Raw genomic sequence first — 18,603 nt, 5'->3', positions numbered from 1 at the left:
CCACGACCTCTGCATTCGGCTTCTTCACTTCCGGGATGGTCTGAGACCTTGACAGCTGATGAAACCAAGGAGTATTTACAAAATATATCTATAATAAATCCCTTTTCTGGGGGAAAACTCATTCTGATTGGCTTGAATTGAGAACCGTGGCAGGAACCCAGGGCTGGTCTGAGGGGTCAGAGGCCCTCTGCCCCTGAAACTGGCGGGGGAACAGAAGAGAAGAGAGAAGCAGGCAGGCAGGGGGAGAAATGTCTGAGGAATGCTCGGCATCTCAGTCCATTATGGCTGCCTTGGTTATAGGAAAGGCCCAACCACATGTGCACACACACATGCACGCACGCACACAAACACTCTCTCAGAAAACTCACAATACCGAACACAGTTGACGGACCACTGTCCAGAAGTGTCTAGCTACTTGACAGTGAGACAGGGGCGAGCACTCCACAGCGATTGGCCACCGTGTCTTTTGGAGTCAAGGAGAAAACATAAGGAGTGGTAGTACCAGGAAGGGCCTCCTCTTCCTTATCCTGCTCCTCCTGGACTGCTCGATGGTGACTTGCTGGTGTTGAGTGTTTTCTCTCAGGTCATTAACCCTCACCACAGGAACAGAAAGCAGTGTGCGTTTGATCCCAGAGCAGAAGTCAAGGGGTTGAGAACCACAATCACAATCGGCCGAGCTAGAGCGAGAAAGCTACGGAAATGACCAATGTCATGACGTGAAAAACCACAGTTCAATAAGCGTAATAACAGTTAGCGTTCTGTAGTACACGGTAAGTTCCTGATATACTTCACATTGCCGATCTACAATATACTCCACATAGAAGATTCAACAGATTCTCCACACAGTGATGAAAATCCACACAAAGAGTGTATCTTAGCTTCTTCCTGCAAAATCTTCACTAGAACATATGTTCTAGAAACAAAACAGCCTTCTAAATGGTCTAAAGTCATTTTCTGCCTTCACATTTGAGATGCTGTGGTTTGTTTTACCTCGCAAATCAGAAGCACGTGCCTTTTTTTTTTAGGGGAACATTCTATCCACGTTAGCAAACCTTTCTGAGAACCTTTTGATGTTAAAGTTAGGAGAACTTTCCCGTAATGTCAAGCAGCACTGATCTAGAACGTGGTTACAATGTTCTCAAGAGTATACTCAACACGAGTTTCAATGGGCACATTTCCGTTGCAAGAACATTCATGTGTCCAGTTTTATGAGCGTTAGGAGAATATTCCATCAACTTTCCACCGAACATGGTTGCCATGTTCTCGCAATATTAGATGTTAATGTTCTAGACACTGTTCATGGGAACGTGGCAGCAACATTTCTGTGTATCATTTGTCAGGACATCAGGCCCTGATTTGATTGGTGAACCACTGATCCTTTCACAGCTCTTTTTGTCTGTTGACAAGGTTAGGGATACAGACACACTGCATTTAACAGTGTTTTCAACTTACATATTTGACACACTTTGACTACATGGTGCATGTTAATTCATACAGTAATTATTGTTCAATATGTTCTCACCTGGGATTTGAACTCACAGCCTCCTGGTTCACGGTATTCAGATCTTCCTGCTACGCCACATATCTGTGTCAGTAATCAGCTAATTTGGACTACCATTGATTTTGTTTCATTAATGTTGTTGGGGCATATTAACCTGTTTTAATGATTCTCCTGAATCACTATGCTCAATAAAAGTGTTTTTTCTCGAGTGTACTTTTAACAGAGCTAAGATTTACTTCAAAGTGCATTCACCCTATTGCTTACACCTATCAAGTTGTTTCAAATCTACACAAGTGCGTAGGGAGGAGGGGATAGGGTGGTACTGGCCTAATAAGCACATGCCCTAGAGATATACATTCTTGGGACAGTAGTGAGAGTGTTTGTCATCGGTGCTGGTGGCCTAGGTTTGAGACCCGCAAGGGGAGTCACCCTACTCTCACATTCTTAACAACATACAGTATGTTAATGTCATTACTTGGCAACAGTTACAACACACCTATCTGTTCTAATTTAAATGTGTTTCTCCTTGAAAGAATGTAGAATTCTAGATAGCTGAGCATCTCAAAGAGAACTCTGTCGTCTTTTTAAAAATCCACAGCACATATAACATTTGGAACAAACGTGTCTCTGATAAGGAATCACATCAGTTCTAGTCGTTGCATTTCTATCTGGAACAATGCTAATTTGTTGACAAAACATGGATCAGGTCACAGTGTTGCTTCTGATAGAAACCAGAACATGGTTGCCATATTCTCAGAATATTAGAAATGTGAATGTTTACAGTAGCATGTCTGTACTTTCTCACATTTCACATTTAAGCAATGACGATGACAGTCATTTTATTTATTTAACCTTTATTTAACTAGGCAAGTCAAACAAATTCTTATTTACAATGACGGCCTACCCTGGCCAAACACGGACGACGCTGGCTCAATTGTGCGCCGCCCTATGGGACTCCCAATCACCGCCGGATGTGATGCAGCCTGCAGTTATACCAAAACAAGCACAGAGTTCCATCTCCAAATTTTAAAGGGATACTTCAGGATTTTGGCAATGAAGCCATTTAGCCATTTATCTAATTCCCCAGATGAACCCGTGGATAAAATGTTTATGCTTCTGCGTGAAGTTTGAAGGAAGTTGCTAACTAGCGGTAGCACAATTGCTGACTAGTGTTTAACGCAATGACTGGAAGTCCATGATAACTCCTAGCATACTAGTAGATACCATAGACTTCCAGTAATTGTGCTAAAGAATATTTGATTGATTATAGTGATTCAGGAGTAACATTAAAACAGGTTAATATGCCCCACCAACATTAGGCAACTAATACAGAAAGCCCTTAAATTGCTGAAATAAGTCAATAAAATCAATGATGAGAATACTAGGATGAACTGATAACTGACATGCTGGCATAGCAGGAAGATCGGAATACCATGAACCAAGAGGTTGTGAATTCAAATCCCAAGTGCGGACATGATGTATAATAATTACTGTATAAATTAACATGCACAATGTAATCATGTGTTAAATACAGTGCATTCGGAAAGTATTCAGACCCCTTGTTTACATTACAGCCTTCTTTTAAAATGGCTTGAATCGTTTTTCCCCCTCATCAATCTACACACAATACCCAATAATGACAAAGTAAAAAAAGGTTTTTCGAAATCTTTGCAAATGTATAAAAAATAAAACACTGAAACATCAGATTTACATAAGTAATCAGACCCTTTACTCAGCACTTTGTTGAGGAACCTTTGGCAGTGACTACAGCCTTGAGTCTTCTTGGGTATGACGCTATAGAAGCTTGGCACACCTGTATTTGGGGAGTTTCTCCCATTCTTCTTTGCAGATCCTCTCATTCTCTGTCAGATTGGATGGGGTCCTGAGCACTCTGGAACAGGTTTTCATCAAAGATCTCTCTGTAGTTTGATCCGTTCATCTTTCCCTCGATCCTGACTAGTCTCCAAGTCCCTGCTGCTGAAAAACATCCCGACAGCATGATGCTGCCACCACCATGCTTCACCATAGGGATGGTGCCAGGTTTCCTCCAGACGTGATGCTTGGCGTCCAGACCAAAGAATTCAATATTGGTTTCAGCAGACCAGAGAATCTTGTTTCTCATGGTCAGAGAGTCTTTAGGTGCTTTTTGGCAATCTCATGTGCCTTTTACTGAGGAGTGGCTTCCGGAGGTTTTCATAATTACTGTGTAAGTCTATGGAAGGGGGTGAGAACCATGAGCCTCCTAGGTTTTGTATTGAAGTCAATATACCTAGAGGAGGACGGAAGCTAGCTGTCCTCCTGCTACACCATGGTGCTACCCAACAGAGGGCAGTTGAAGCTACTGTAGACATTCATTGCAAAACAATGTGTTTTAATCAATTATTTGGTGACATGAATATATATAGCATAGTTTTATCTAAAAAAGGACAACTTTTGAAATGTTTCACTATTTTTATTTTTATGAAATTCACTGAATTTCCTCCTATGAGTAGCCACCACAGGTGAGTATCCATAACCTTGCCAACAGACAAAGAGTTAAACATGGATCGGTGGTTCACCAATCAGGGCTTCGATTGGCTCGGTAAAAAGTGTGATGTGTAATATATTTTTCTTTGGACACATGAATGTTCTTGCAATGTTCCCATGAAACATGTCTAGAACATTAATTTCTTAAGTCCTGAGAACATGGTAACCGCAAGTTATGTTTGACATTAACGGAATGGTCTCCTGAAAACATTCCTTGCACATCACAGGAACATTCCTATCAAAACTTTAGTTAATAACCTAAAGAGACTCTTAAGGGAACGCTGTCTAAAGTTGTGGGAACGTTTGCTGTTAGCTGGTACGATCCCGCTGTGTTTGTGTTTGCAATGCCATCAGTTGTTACTCAGCAATGTCACCTACATTTCCTATACCACTTTGTATGGTGATTCCTGAAAAGTGCCAGACTCAAACAAACACATATTTAGTGTATAAAAGGTCAATTAGGGTCAAAAAATAAATGCAATCTCACTCATTTAGCCCATTGTCTACTCTATCTAAGAGCATTATTCAATTTGATCTGGCTCCATGAGCTTAATGCTTAGACAGAGACAGGGAAGAAGGACCATTTTACCAAACACAAAGCCGCTGAGTGGCCTCAGATTCCAGCAAATCGCGTAATGAGCTCCGGGCTTTAGACGTGGCTTCCACACAACACAATTCATGTGACAGTGGACAAGGGGACAGTGAAGAACACAGAACAGAACAGGCCTCTTTCATTCATGGCACAAGCAGGCTGTTAGAGCTACCTTAGGTGTGTTAGCACTTGATATCTCTATCAATTGTATCTGTATCTCCATCCATGATCAAACATTTGGACGGTTGCATGGGATGTTTACAAATGTCATTTAGTTGTCGTTAAGATCAAAGTGTGTGTGCCTTTCTGCTTCTCTCTGCATCTGTGTCTGTGTGTCGTCAGCTGAGGGGGTGAAAAGTTGAAACAAATGTCACCCCCTTGGTTCACACAGACTCACAGAGCACAGCTGTCATGCCTGACTCTCTCTGATCCGTTATCATCACAAGTCTATGGAAGGGGGTGAGAACCATGAGTAGAGCTATATTATCTAATAACCACATGAATACATGGAGAGGTGCTTAGCCACAAAATATGCCAATTACTGAAACAAATGACCTCAACTGCTCCTGAGGGGCAAAGAGAAAATAAAAGCCTGATTTGATTTAGCTCTCAGCGTTTGTCTCCCAACATTTCATTCCTAAAATAGGCAGAGACAGCAAGAATTGGCACATATAACATCTTAATGAATGAGAAATCTGGAGAAAACAACAATAATCTTTCACAACCAGGTAATGAGTCGAGTATTAAAGCAACTGTTTACATGCCAACTGGGCTTTGTCCCGAAACATTTGTTTGGTTATTGTATCCAAAAGCATACAAACATGAAATAATGTCCTTCTATGGTATCATGCCTTGTCCTCTGAGAAAACGGCAGACAGCAAAACAAACTGAGAGTCACAACTAATTGTGTAGGTGTGAAATAAAATCATAGACTGATACAGGTAGACAGTCTGATGAAGGTGCAGTCATAACAGGCTAGTGTGTAATATTTGTCATTTTTAACTGGGTGGTTAGAGCCCTGAATGCTGATTGGCTGACAGATGTGGTATATCAGACCGTACACCACGGGTATGATAAAACTGTTATTTTTACTGCTCTAATTATGTTGGAAAACAGTTTATAATAGCAATAAGGCAACTCTGGGTGTCACGACTTCTGCTGAACTTGGTCCCTCTCCTTGTTCGGGCGGCGTTCGTCGGTTAAAGTCGCCGACCTTCTAGCCATCGCTGATCCACTTTTCATTTTCCATTGGTTTTGTCTTGCCTTCCATTACACCTGGTTCCAATTCCATCAATTACATGTTGTGTATTTAACCCTCTGTTCCCATTCATGTTCTTGTCGGTAATTATTTATTGTAGTGCTTATGCACAGGTATGCTGGTATTTGTTTGATCCATTATTGGACGGTTGACGGTGGTTTATGGATATTAAACGACACCGTTGTAAATCAGTTTTCGCTCTCTTGCGCCTGACTTCTCTGCTGCCAGTACGCACCTCACTACACTGGGGTTTGTGATATATGGCCAGTATACCTTGGCTAAGGGCTGTATCCAGGCACTCCGCATTGCGGACAAGAACAGCTCTTAGCCGTGGTATATTGGCCATATACCACACCTCCTTGGGCCTTATTGCTTAATTATAAACAGGGTAGTCCTGGATGCCAGAGGGGGTGTGGTATATGGCCAATGACGCAAAGCGGAGTACCTGGGTTCCTGCCCTTAGCCGTGGTACACTACATGACCAAAAGTATGTGGACACCTGCTTGAAAATCTCGTTACAAAATCATGGGGATTAATATGGAGTTGGTCCCCCGTTTGCTTCCATTGCCTCCACTCTTCTGGGAAGGCTTTCCACTAGATGTTGGAACATTGCTGCGGGGACTTGTTTCCATTCAGCCACAAGAGCATTATTGAGGTCGGGCACTGATGTTGTGCGATTAGGCCTGGCTCACAGTCTGCGTTACAATTCATCCCAAAGGTGTTCGATGGGTTTGAGGTCTGGGCTCTGTGTAGGCCAGTCAAGTTCTTCCAGACCGATCTCGATAAACCATTTCTGTATGGAACTCGCTTTGTGCACGGGGGCATTGTCATGCTGAAACAGGAAAGGGCCTTCCTCAAACTGTTGCGGAAGTAATTACTAGTTTTGAGAATCAAGGTTTACTAGAGGACAACACAAACAATCCAAAACCAACTTTGGACACTTACTGCCACAACTGTAGAGCTACAGTGCCTTGCGAAAGTATTCGGCCCCCTTGAACTTTGCGACCTTTTGCCACATTTCAGGCTTCAAACATAAAGATATAAAACTGTATTTTTTGTGAAGAGTCAACAACAAGTGGGACACAATCATGAAGTGGAACGACATTTATTGGATATTTCAAACATTTTTAACAAATCAAAAACTGAAAAATTGGGCGTGACTGTTGACTGTTGTTGTGATGGTGAGATCACACCGTCAACAGGCATCAATAGACAGAACCAAGAAGGCCCAAGCCTGTAACATGTGTGGGCAGTGCAGTAATCCTTGCAGTAATATATTTAGCATTTTCCGCTAAATTGTTAGGCTAGATCAGAGGAGGCCATTGGGAGGAGCTATAGGAGAATGGGCTCATTGTAATGGCTGCTAAATGAATGGAACGGTATGAAACACATCACACATATGGAAACCACATGTTTGACTCCGTTCCATTAATTCCATTCCATCCATTACAATCAGCCCGTCCTCATATAGCTCCTCCCACCAGCCTCCTCTGGGCTCGATAAATGTAAGGTAGGTAATTGGCAGGTAATTACACCCAATGCGGTCAAGCATTATGTCAATGACACCAGTCTGACACTTATTCAGCTCCAATGACAGAACACTTGGTCTGTATCGAAGAAAACGACAAGAGATCAAATCAAATCAAATTGTGTTGGTCACACACACATGGTTGGCAGATGTTATTGCGGGTGTAGTGAAATGAGGTAGAAGGAGGTGTGGGAGTGGGAGTGGGTGGCCAATAAAGGAGGATTCCAGAGGCTGGAGGACTTCAGAGGAATCAAGTAGCAGCAGTGCTTGAGACATGACCCCAGGGGGATGTGGACAGACATGCTACTGGATAATGAAGACTTCAGTAACCTGAACCTCCGTCTGGGTTCTCTCAGACAGTTTTGGCGCCTGGTGTATGCAGCTGTGTGTGCGTCTGTCTAGAGATCAGTTCAACGGGAATCAAAAGAGCCAAGGTATAAGGGCAAGAGAGTGGCAAGACTGCCCTCATACCTTAGCTCTTCTGATTTCTGTTGAACTGATGGCAAGATAGTGGTGGAATTTCTAGCAACAGCTGAAGTGATTTCAAACACACTAAACATTCATGGATCAATGGACTGTCCGACAGCCCCGATGTAGAAGATATATTAATGCAACATGTGGCAGGTGTCTTACATACGGGCTGCCTCATTGCACATCTGGAGACATTGAAAGACTGTAATGGCAATTTCACATCAAGCCAATCTGTAAATGCATTACTGAACCAATCGAAATCAAAACCAGATCGGAACCAGATCCTTTACACCTGGAAATAATACAAAAAGACACAAGAATTGTCTTTCTTAATCATAAAAAAAAACATTTGTATGGCTGTTTGAAACATTTGCTGACGACAGAGATTTCATTCAACGAGCCTGATTGCTTAATTGATCGAGCAGTGGTTGTGTGCTACCAATTAGCTTAAGCGAGATAGCCAGTGCTAGCAAAGTGTCAACAATGCCCTGACGTCAACAGTGGAGGGGCCTGGGAGGGAGCCTCCACACAAACAAACAATCAAATCAATGGACTGCTCCTTTCATTTCTCCAGGCAGATTCATACTCTCCGATCTGGACTTTACACAGGACATTTCCTTTCCTGGCTTCTGTCCATTGTTGCTCTACTCTTTCCATCTCTAGTATTGAAAGTCATTCCCTACAGCCTAAAAATCATTAGGCCATTTCATCCTGACAACACAGCAAACATAATGCCCCGGTAGCCACTGCTATACTCTCTAACTTGTTTCACACTTTAGATGGTGTCCTCTACAACTTAATGGAGAGAGTAAGAGCGAGCAACAATAAAAGTTAATGGTTTGGAAGATTGATTCTTTTTCAAATTCTATATATAATCACTAAGCTCGGCTTGTGAAACTTTCCTGAATCCTTTACACCAGTGTGGCTGCAGACTACTGCGAGAGGGTACTTCATTCAGGAAGCCTGGCTTCGTTCAATAGCTTTGACAGGCTGCTCAAGATAAAGAAAGTGTGCTCCTTTCTAGCTAGCCAGATACAGCAGTAATCCAGTTGAAGGAGAGATCCTTTGGGGTCCAATTAAACTAATATTACGCTAGCAGGTCCCTAACGGACTCTGGTTGTTGTTCTAACCTAATTCAATCATAGGGTTGATTTGGAAAAGCCCCCAAGTTTTCTTGACGACCCAAAACATCCCTCAAAACCAGACCCCTTATAACGGCCTCTAGCCGTTTAAAGCACTGAGGACAGCATGTTTTTACATCGTTGTGACTATCCGATCAATCAGGCAGTTTCCCCAGTTAGCTTTGATGTGTCTTCAGACTTCAGAGCACCATACCAGTAACCAAGCAACATCGTCACAACTCAGCCTCACTCTCCTCTTTTTGAGTCAGATTCCAAGTAGGGTCCAAGATGACGCTAAATGCTGAAAAAGAAATCATTCATGTTTCTGTTCCTGACCTCCTTCCATCTTCCTGTACCATCCTGCTAATTCTTAGAAATGATTATGCTTTGCTAGATGAATGTGTGTTTATTTTTTATATTTCTTTAAAAACAATGTATAGCATTGCTTGGGATATGATACTAACTTTCTCTCCGGGCATACATCGGAAAGGCCTATCCTTTGAGTTTATAACTTTGTCCTGTTTGATTTCGCACAGAGATCTGGACATTTTCACACAGGTCTAAAACGGATGAATGACCATTGTGTGAAGAATGAATTTACATTACACAAGCATTTCTGATGGATGTTTCACAGTAACAACCGAACAATATCAAAAAGCGGAGGTGGCCTGTTTCTTGACTTTGTCACAAGGACTTTGTGTTGAATGTGAATATGTAAACAACGTTTGGAGAGCTGAGCTAAAGTTTATTTCTGGACTATGATGATAAGGGGCAATGTGGCCTAATCTGGGTACAGCACAGGACATTACGGCATACATTTTTTTTTTTTAAAACACAGCTACATTTCTGAGCAGGGTGGCTAACCAGCTGCTATTTATCAAACATATAAACCTAGCGCACTGTTCTTAAAAGCATTGGTTATGGCTTGCTTTCAAATGTAAAATGATAAAACATTTTTATAGGGTTAGACCTGCATAACATAAACATAATGACACATTCCTAACGTCTTCCAAATGATGTAATTAGATCTGTTAGATTTGTTACATCACACATTTGATTGATGATGTACATGTTGTCATTACACATGCATTAATGATTTATAAAAGAGGTAACGATAAATGATGGCGTCCACTGATCTATCACTAAATGTGCATTATTGCACCTAGCTACATACAGTTTACGCTCCCCAACCACCATATCTGATATCTGATAGTACTGTGTTAACTAACCTCCAGACGAGCTTCAATACCATACAACTCTCCTTCCGTGGCCTCCAACTGCTCTTAAATGCAAATAAAACTAAATGCATGCTATTCAACCGATCATTGCCCGCACCTGCCCGCCCATCCAGCATCACTACTCTGGACGGCTCTGACTTAGAATACGTGGATAACTACAAATACCTAGGTGTCTGGCTAGACTGTAAACTCTCCTTCCAGACTCACATTAAGCATCTCCAATCAAAAATTAAATCTAGAATCGGCTTCCTATTTCGCAACAAAGCTTGCTTCACTCATGCTGCCAAACATATCCTCGTAAAACTGACCATCCTACCGATCCTTGACTTCGGCGATGTCATCTATAAAATAGCCTCCAACACTCTACTCAGCAAACTGGATGTAGTCTATCACAGTGCCATCCGTTTTGTCACCAAAGCCCCATATACTACACACCACTGCGACCTGTACGCTCTCATTGGCTGGCCCTCGCTTCATACTCGTCGCCAAACCCACTGGCTACAGGTTATCTACAAGTCTCCTCTAGGTAAAGCCCCGCCCTATCTCAGCTCGCTGGTCACCATAGCAGCACCCACTCGTAGCACACGCTCCAGCAGGTATATCTCACTGGTCACCCCCAAAGCCAATTCCTCCTTTGGTCGCCTTTCCTTCCAGTTCTCTGCTGCCACTGACTGGAATGAACTGCAAAAATCACTGAAGCTGGAGATTCCCATCTCCCTCACTAGCTTTAAGAACCAGCTGTCACAGATCACTGCACCTGTTCATAGCCCATCTGTATACAGCCCATCTATCTACCTCATTCCCATATTTTATTTATTTATTTTGCTCCGTTTGCACCACAGTATCTCTACTTGCACATCGATCTTTTGAACATCTACCATTCCAGTGTTTAATTGCCATATTGTAATTACTTCGCCACCATGGCCTATTTATTTCCTTAACTCCCTTATTTGACCTTATTTGCACTCACTGTATATAGACTTTGTTTTGTTTTTTTCTACTGTGACTGTATGTTTTGTTCATTCCATGTGTAACTGTGTTGTTGTATGTGTCAAACTGCTATGCTTTATCTTGGCCAGGTCGCAGTTGCAAATGAGAACTTGTTCTCAACTAGCCTACCTGGTTAAATAAAGTTGGAAAAAAATATATTTAAAAATATATTTTTTTTTTTAAAGACATCAAGCAAAGTGTCTGTGGTGAGGCTTCATTCACAAGGATTCCAACCAGTGTGAAGAAAGATGTTAACTATTCAAGATCATGTCCCAGGCTACTACTTTGAATTCCTGGATACATTTGACTGTAGGAGGATTCTACCTAAAAACTTAACTGTTACATAAACAGGATGAGGATGGAGAATGTGTGCCACTGGCTGTAACTGGTTGCTCTTATCAGAAGGCTAAGATGAACAAGGCTTTACAGTGTAAGAACTCTGTCACCGTGAAAATTTAAGTGGGGCTTGGAAGTGAAACAGTGGCATTCCGCACTCTATCCCCTTTGCCAGAGGCCCGAATATAGGGACTTCCGTTTCAATCACAGCTCTCTGCTGATTTGCTGCCCAGATCTACACTTCATTTTATCTAAGCTCTAAGGTGGTGCACAATCACTTTTATTGTGTACATTGACTGGCAGCCCCTCTCAACACCCAGCCCATCACCAGCATTCCTCAACAAAAAAAAAGAAAAGAAAAGATGTCCTTTTAATGGGAGATGTCTTTGTGATGAGCATGCCGTTTGCCCCTGCATTTGGCTGGTGTTACAGGAAGTACATTCTATCATTATCAAAAGGTCATTATTGGAATCCCTGATGATACCACCACTCCTTTGATGCCTTCACTATTGTGAAGGTTAATTTAGGTATTACTGTAAGCAGCTTCATTAATGCATTTAGATAAGTTATTAAAGTGATATTGCTCCTTTGAGGGTAAATGTCAAAGTATTTGCTGGGGCCTTTGTGGTCAATAACAAGCTTGCATGCTGGCATCCTGGCACAAAGATATATTTGAAGTCTGTGTCCAATATGACACTTGGCCTCCATAGCAACCAGATGAGGGCAAACCCTTTTGATCACTCTGGCATAAGTAATCAATTGAGGCTAATATGAAATCCAACACAGCAAGACCAGACTTTACCTGTTTTTTTTTCTCAGAATGAAAAAAACATTTAATGCGGCTGACTATTTATGCGGCTGTCAAATGTGAATGTGAAGGATGCCCATCAAAGAATAGACCAGGTAGACAACATATGGACATCAGACAAACCCATAGTAAGAAATCAAGAACATGACCAACAGTAAACAATGAGGACGTAGCCTATAAAGTCACATGATGTAACCTGCTCTACCAACCCATGCTATATGTATGTTCAACATGATAGCTATGGCATTCCCACCGTAGTCCAAAACTAGCATCTACTTCCTGAGAAACAAGGAGTGTGGGATAAGAGGGGCGGTGGGAAAACACCACAATTGGTCCCCCGAGACCAAGAAGTAAGGCAGGGGTTTAGGAAGTAAGCTCACCAGAAGCAGGGAGGTCAAGGAAAGGATGAGATTAGGAACAATAGCCGAGCATGAGCTAAAACAATAAAGAGAGGGAGTTAGCGAGACGAGTGTCCAAACAGGAGGGGAGAGAAGGCGACCAGAGATGTAAAGGGGTAAGAGGAGGGGGAAGTCAGATACGCAAAGGACGGGTTGTAAGGGAAAGACCGGAGACACCTGTCTAAATAAATAGAAACAGACAAATATGATGAAAAAATGCTTTGAAATGACTGAGCTGTAAAATAGGATATTATACGCACCACGCTTCCTACAACATACCCCCCCCATCCTCCCACCCCACCCAGGTAGTACGCCCTAAAATACACGTATAAGTCATCATTCCACATCTTAAGGATCGGATGCTTTTTTTTCAATCTTCGCCTTAAATGACATACCCAAATCTAACTGCCTGTATCTCAGGACCTGATGCAAGGATATGCATATTCTTGATACCATTTGAAAGGAAACACTTTGACGTTTGTGTAAATGTGAAATTAATGTAAGAGAATATAACACATTAGATCTGGTAAAAGATAATACAAATAAAAAAACATTTTTTTTGTATTTCTTTTGTTCCATCATCTTTGAAATGCAAGAGAAAGGCCACAATGTATTATTCCAGCTTAGGCGCAATTTAGATTTTGGCCACTAGATGGCAGCAGTGTATGTGCAATGGTTTAGACTGATCCAATGAACCATTGCATTTCTGTTCACAATGTTGTATCAAGACTGCCCAAATGTGCCTAATTGGTTTATTAATACATTTACATTTTCAAGTTCATAACTGTGTAACACTCTCTTCAAACAATAGCATGGTATTCTTTCACTGTAATAGCTACTGTAAATTGGACAGTGCAGTTAGATTAACAACAATCTAAGCTTTCTGCCCATATCAGATATGTCTATGTCCTGGGAAATGTTCTTGTTATGTAAAACATCATGCTAATCACATTAGCGCACGTTGGCTCAACCGTCCCATGGCGGGGACACCAATCCCGTAGAGGTTTTAAAATGACTGGTGCTCCTTTTGTATCACAGATTGAGTTAGTCCATTTAAAAAATATATATATAATTTCAGATGTCACTAAGGTATAGCCTAGCAGAGGGACCTGTATCCTTTTCCCTTCATTTCCCCTTACCTTTTCCCCTAGGAATCGTTCTGTGTAGATTTGGTAAGAGCATGCATACTGCATCCATCACAGAGTGATCATATCTGACTCTGTATAAAAATGTATGCACTCACTACTGTACTGTATGACTGGATAAGAACGTTGGCTAAATGGCGGAAATGTAAATGGTGTCAGAACATGACTGACCAAGATTAACCCTGGTAGGAAGACATGACCTGACAGTACGCAGCTACGCAGCTGATTTTCCCTTCTCAACAACATATTCGACCAAATGACCAAAAAAACATTTGTAACAACCAGTATCTGCGAAGCATATAACAAAAACATAGCTGTATTTGATGGGCTTACTGCACAAACATTCATAGACCTTAGAGTAGGCTCCCATAAAATCTGAAATAATTGAGCTATTTCATTATGGACAAAAATACAGTGGAATGCTTTTCACAATTGCAGTTCTGTGAATAAATCGTTTTTGATCTAAAAGAAGCAAGCTATAGAACAGACTAGAAAAGTGGTCTCTATGCGACAACTTTCATCTTTCTCATAGCCAGTTACAGATTGCATTCCTCAAGAGTCACACATACCTAAAATTACAGTATTTGGGTATTCAGTCAAAACAAAATAATGACTCAAAAACAGTAATAGTGAGGGCATGCATACAAACATGAAAGAAGAGCTTTTTGTTCATATGCATAGGCTAAGTGATACAATCTAATGACCATCTTTCAAGACAGAATTTGCTGTATAGGGGTGACTAATTGAATCCACTTATTATATCCACTTACTACTACTATTTATATGATGACAAATAAATAACTACTTTATACACATTAGACGTGCACATGTGTTCTGATGTAAATCTCAAACACTTAAATTACTTGAATTATTGTAACTAGGTTACCTACAGTATCTTTTAACTTTAACTGATGGTAGAAAACTGATATGCTTTAAACATCCTAGGCAACTATATTCATAATTTGTGAAAATAAGCTACCATTTGCTTTTCAGCTTTCTTAAACAATTGACCAGAAAAACGACCGAATAAAGGTAGCAACATCACATATTTGCAGTTTGCCGCGTCTACGCAGCCTTATTCGGAGCGGAGCAGAGAAGCGTTCCATCAAGAAGCCAGCCTTCAGTTGACAAGCAACCCCGCAAAGTTTCCAATGTACAGTACAGTAGTCACCAAACGATAGACCGCAGAAAACCGCGTCCTATGCAGTGTTTTCAAGAGGTTAGATCTGTATTAGGTCACATACCTTTCCAGGCCAGAGAAAGCAGGAAAAGTCCCACGAACATGGAAGCCTTCATTCGTAAAGCCATGTTGTTGCTTCTGCCCAGTGTCGTCCTGAGAGTGAGTGTGACGGCTGGACGATGCTGGAAAACTGCGAGACAGACGCAGGGTGCGAGAGGGGCAATAGATCTGGGTGCAGATATGGTCGAGAGGGACAGTGCATTTGGTAGGAGGAACTTGTAGGGGAAAGGCGATAGTACAGACAGTAGTCTAATCTTTCTGAACAGGCAGCCTTAATGATAACATGGTTGGGTACAAGGGTTCCTTGATTGTTTAGAATGGAATATAACATATAGCTGCGAGCAGCAATGAACGGGGTACACAAGATCATTTGGACAACAAAGCAAGCACTCATTACTCAATGTATTGAGTTTCAGTGATGGGGAAGCTACTCTAGAAATCTAGTTTACCAAGGTACCAATTACTTCACACTGGAAGAAGTGAAGCTAAACTGAAGCTACCCGTAAGAAAAATATAGTTTACTTAACTAAAATTACTTTGAAAAAGTAGTTCACTACATCCCAACTACTTCATAAATGATCATATCTAAATATAACATGTCATAGACTTGAAATTGCAAGAACAAATCACTCTGAAGTAAGATGTCAACAGAATGTGTAATGTAGCATATTAAACACAAAAACTATGTTTCAAGTGAGAATTAGGAATTTTATTTTCTATTTGCAAAAAAGGATTGTGTAGTTTCAGTAGTTAGCTACACCACTACATGGCAAAAAGTGAATTAACTACTGAAAACAATACCTAGATTTGAATTTAGTTCAACTATGACCAAGCTACTGCAAAATGTAGTTAAATAACGAGTTGAACTACGTGTAGTTCACTTCTCCCCAACACTATTGAATTTATATACCAATTCTCGGGTCAATTTGACTAATGTTAAGATATGTGAAATATTTTCAGCATTCGTTTATTTGTATATTGCCATCATCTTTGTAATCTGGGACTTTATTTTGTTGAAATCTGTTTGTGTAAATGATTTAAATCTCACTAAGTACACTCAATTTTAGCATTCGAAAGTACTTCAATACACTCTCACAGCTGTAATACGCTGACTGCGCAAGCGGCAGGACTTCCGGTTTCTAATTTTCCCAAAGATAATATCCACTTTTCACTACATTCAGACCACATAATAGGGCAAAAATATGTGATTATACAGATATACTAATCACAATTTTTCACATTGTTTGTCTGCATAATTTATGTCTGACATTCATTTGCAAAAGACAAAGTCCACTTGATCACTAGTTATTGCTCTAGTATCCTATGGTGCCACTGGTGCCAATTATATCTACAGTGGCAAGAAAAAGTATGTGAACCCTTTGGAAATCCCTGGATTTCTGCATATATTGGTCATAAAATTAGATCTGATCGTCATCCAGGTCACAACAATAGACAAACACAGTCTATTTAAACTAATAACACATAAACAATTATGCATTTTCATGTCTTTATTGAACACACTGTGTAAACATTCACAGTGCAGGGTGGGGAAGGTATGTGAAGCCTTGGATACGTTTTATTATTTTACCTTTATTCAGATAGGCATGTCAGTTAAGAACAAATTCTTATTTTCAATGATGGCCTAGGAACAATGGGTTAAGTGCCTTGTTCAGGGGCAGAACGACAGAATTTTTACCTTGTCAGCTCTAACCACTAGGCTCGAACCACTAGGCTATGCTGCCACCCCAGCGTAGCCTAGTTGATCCTCCTTTGGCAGCAATAACCTCAACCAAACATTTTTTTGTAGTTGCGGATCAGACCTGCACAATGGTCAGGAGGAATTTTGGACCATTCCTCTTTACAAAACTTTTCAGCAGTATTCTTGGGATGTGTGGTGTGAACTGCTCTCTTGAGGTCATGCCACAGCATCTCAATCGGGTTGAGGTCAGGACTCTGACTGGGCCACTTCAGAAGTCGTATTTTCTTATGTTGAAGCCATTCTGTTGTTTGTTTTGGGTCGTTGTTCTGTTGCATCACCCAACTTCTGCTGAGCTTCAATTGGCGGACAGCTAGCCTAACATTCTCCTGCAAAATGTCTTGATAAACTTGGGAATTCAGTTTTCCATGATAGCAAGCTGTCCAGACCCTGAGGCAACAAAGAAGCCACAAACCATGATGCTCCCTCAGTTACAATGAGGTTTTGATGTTGGTGTGCAGGGCCTTTTTTTTCTCCACACATAGTGTAGTGTGTTCCTTCCAAACAACTAAATTTTATTTTTATCTGTCCACAGAATATTTTGGCAGTAGTACTGTGGGACATCCAGGTACCTTTTAGTGAACTTCAGATGTGCAGCATTGTTTTTTTAGAACAGCAGTGGCTTCTTCCGTGGTGTCCTCCCATGAACACCATTCTTGTTGAGTGTTTTACGTATTGTATACTCAACAATAGAGATGTTAGCATGTTCCAGAGATTTCTGTAAGTCTTTAGCTGACACTCTAGGATTCTTCTTAACCTCATTGAGCATTCTGCGTTGTGCTCTTGCAGTCATCTTTGCAGGACGGCCACTCCTAGGGAGAGTAGCAACAGTGCTGAACTTTATCCATTTATAGACAATTTGTCTTTCTCTGGACTGATGAACATCAAGGCTTTTAGAGATACTTTTGTAATCCTTTCCAGCTTTGTGCGAGTCAACATTTCTTAGTCTTAGGTCTTCTGAGATCTCTTTTGTTCGAGACATGGTTCACATCAGACAATGCTTCTTGTGAATAGCAAACTCAAATTTTGTGAGTGTTTTTTATAGGGCAAGGCAGCTCTAACCAAAATATCATTGATTGGACTCCAGGTTAGCTGACTCCTGACTCCAATTATCTTTTGGAGAAGTCATTAGCCTAGGGGTTCACATACTTTTTCCAACCTACACTGTGAATGTTTAAATAAATAGTGGGGAAAACCATTTGACGTGTATGAGTGAAAAATACGCTACATTACCAAAAGTATGTGGACACCTGCTCGTCGAACATCTCATTCCAAAATCATGGGCGTTAATATGGAGTTGTTCCCCTTTGCTGCTATAACAACCTCCACTCTTCTGTGAAGGCTTTCCACTAGATGTTGGAACATTGCTGCGGGGACTTACTTCCATTCAGCCACAAGAGCATTAGGGAGGTCGGGCACTGATGTTGGGCACTGACGGTGGCCTTGTCATGCTGAAACAGGAAAGGACCTTCCCCAAATCGTTGCCACAAAGTTGGAAGCACAGAATCGTCTAGAATGTCATTGTATGCTGTAGTGTTAAGACTTCCCTTTACTGGAACTAAGGGGCCTAGCCCAAACCATGAAAAACAGCCCCAGACCATTATTCCTACTCCACCAAACTTTACAGTTGGCACAATGCATTCGGGCAGGTAGCGTTTACCTGTGTGATTCATCACTCCAGAGAACGCGTTTCCA

At 41.2% G+C, this 18,603-nt stretch overlaps 1 protein-coding gene across 4 annotated transcripts in view; it reads right to left on the bottom strand.

Annotated features, from left to right (window-relative positions):
- LOC115137118 (cell surface glycoprotein MUC18-like) overlaps positions 1–15,388 on the bottom strand; it is a 44,287-nt gene extending 28,899 nt beyond the window's left edge. For 2 of the 4 annotated variants that reach the window (XM_029673200.2, XM_029673198.2), the window contains exon 1: positions 15,157–15,388. In XM_029673200.2, coding sequence (XP_029529060.1) covers positions 15,157–15,220 — 64 coding nt within the window. In that variant the 5' untranslated portion in view covers positions 15,221–15,388. The remainder of the gene's footprint in view (positions 1–15,156) is intronic. The other 2 variants (XM_029673199.2, XM_029673197.2) reach the window with 2 other exon arrangements.
- Positions 15,389–18,603: the final 3,215 nt, after the last annotated feature.

This window comes from Oncorhynchus nerka, linkage group LG11 (genome assembly GCF_034236695.1).
Source record: "Oncorhynchus nerka isolate Pitt River linkage group LG11, Oner_Uvic_2.0, whole genome shotgun sequence".
In the NCBI taxonomy this organism is placed as follows: Eukaryota; Metazoa; Chordata; class Actinopteri; order Salmoniformes; family Salmonidae; genus Oncorhynchus; species Oncorhynchus nerka.
This window is presented reverse-complemented; position numbering and strand designations above follow the sequence as displayed.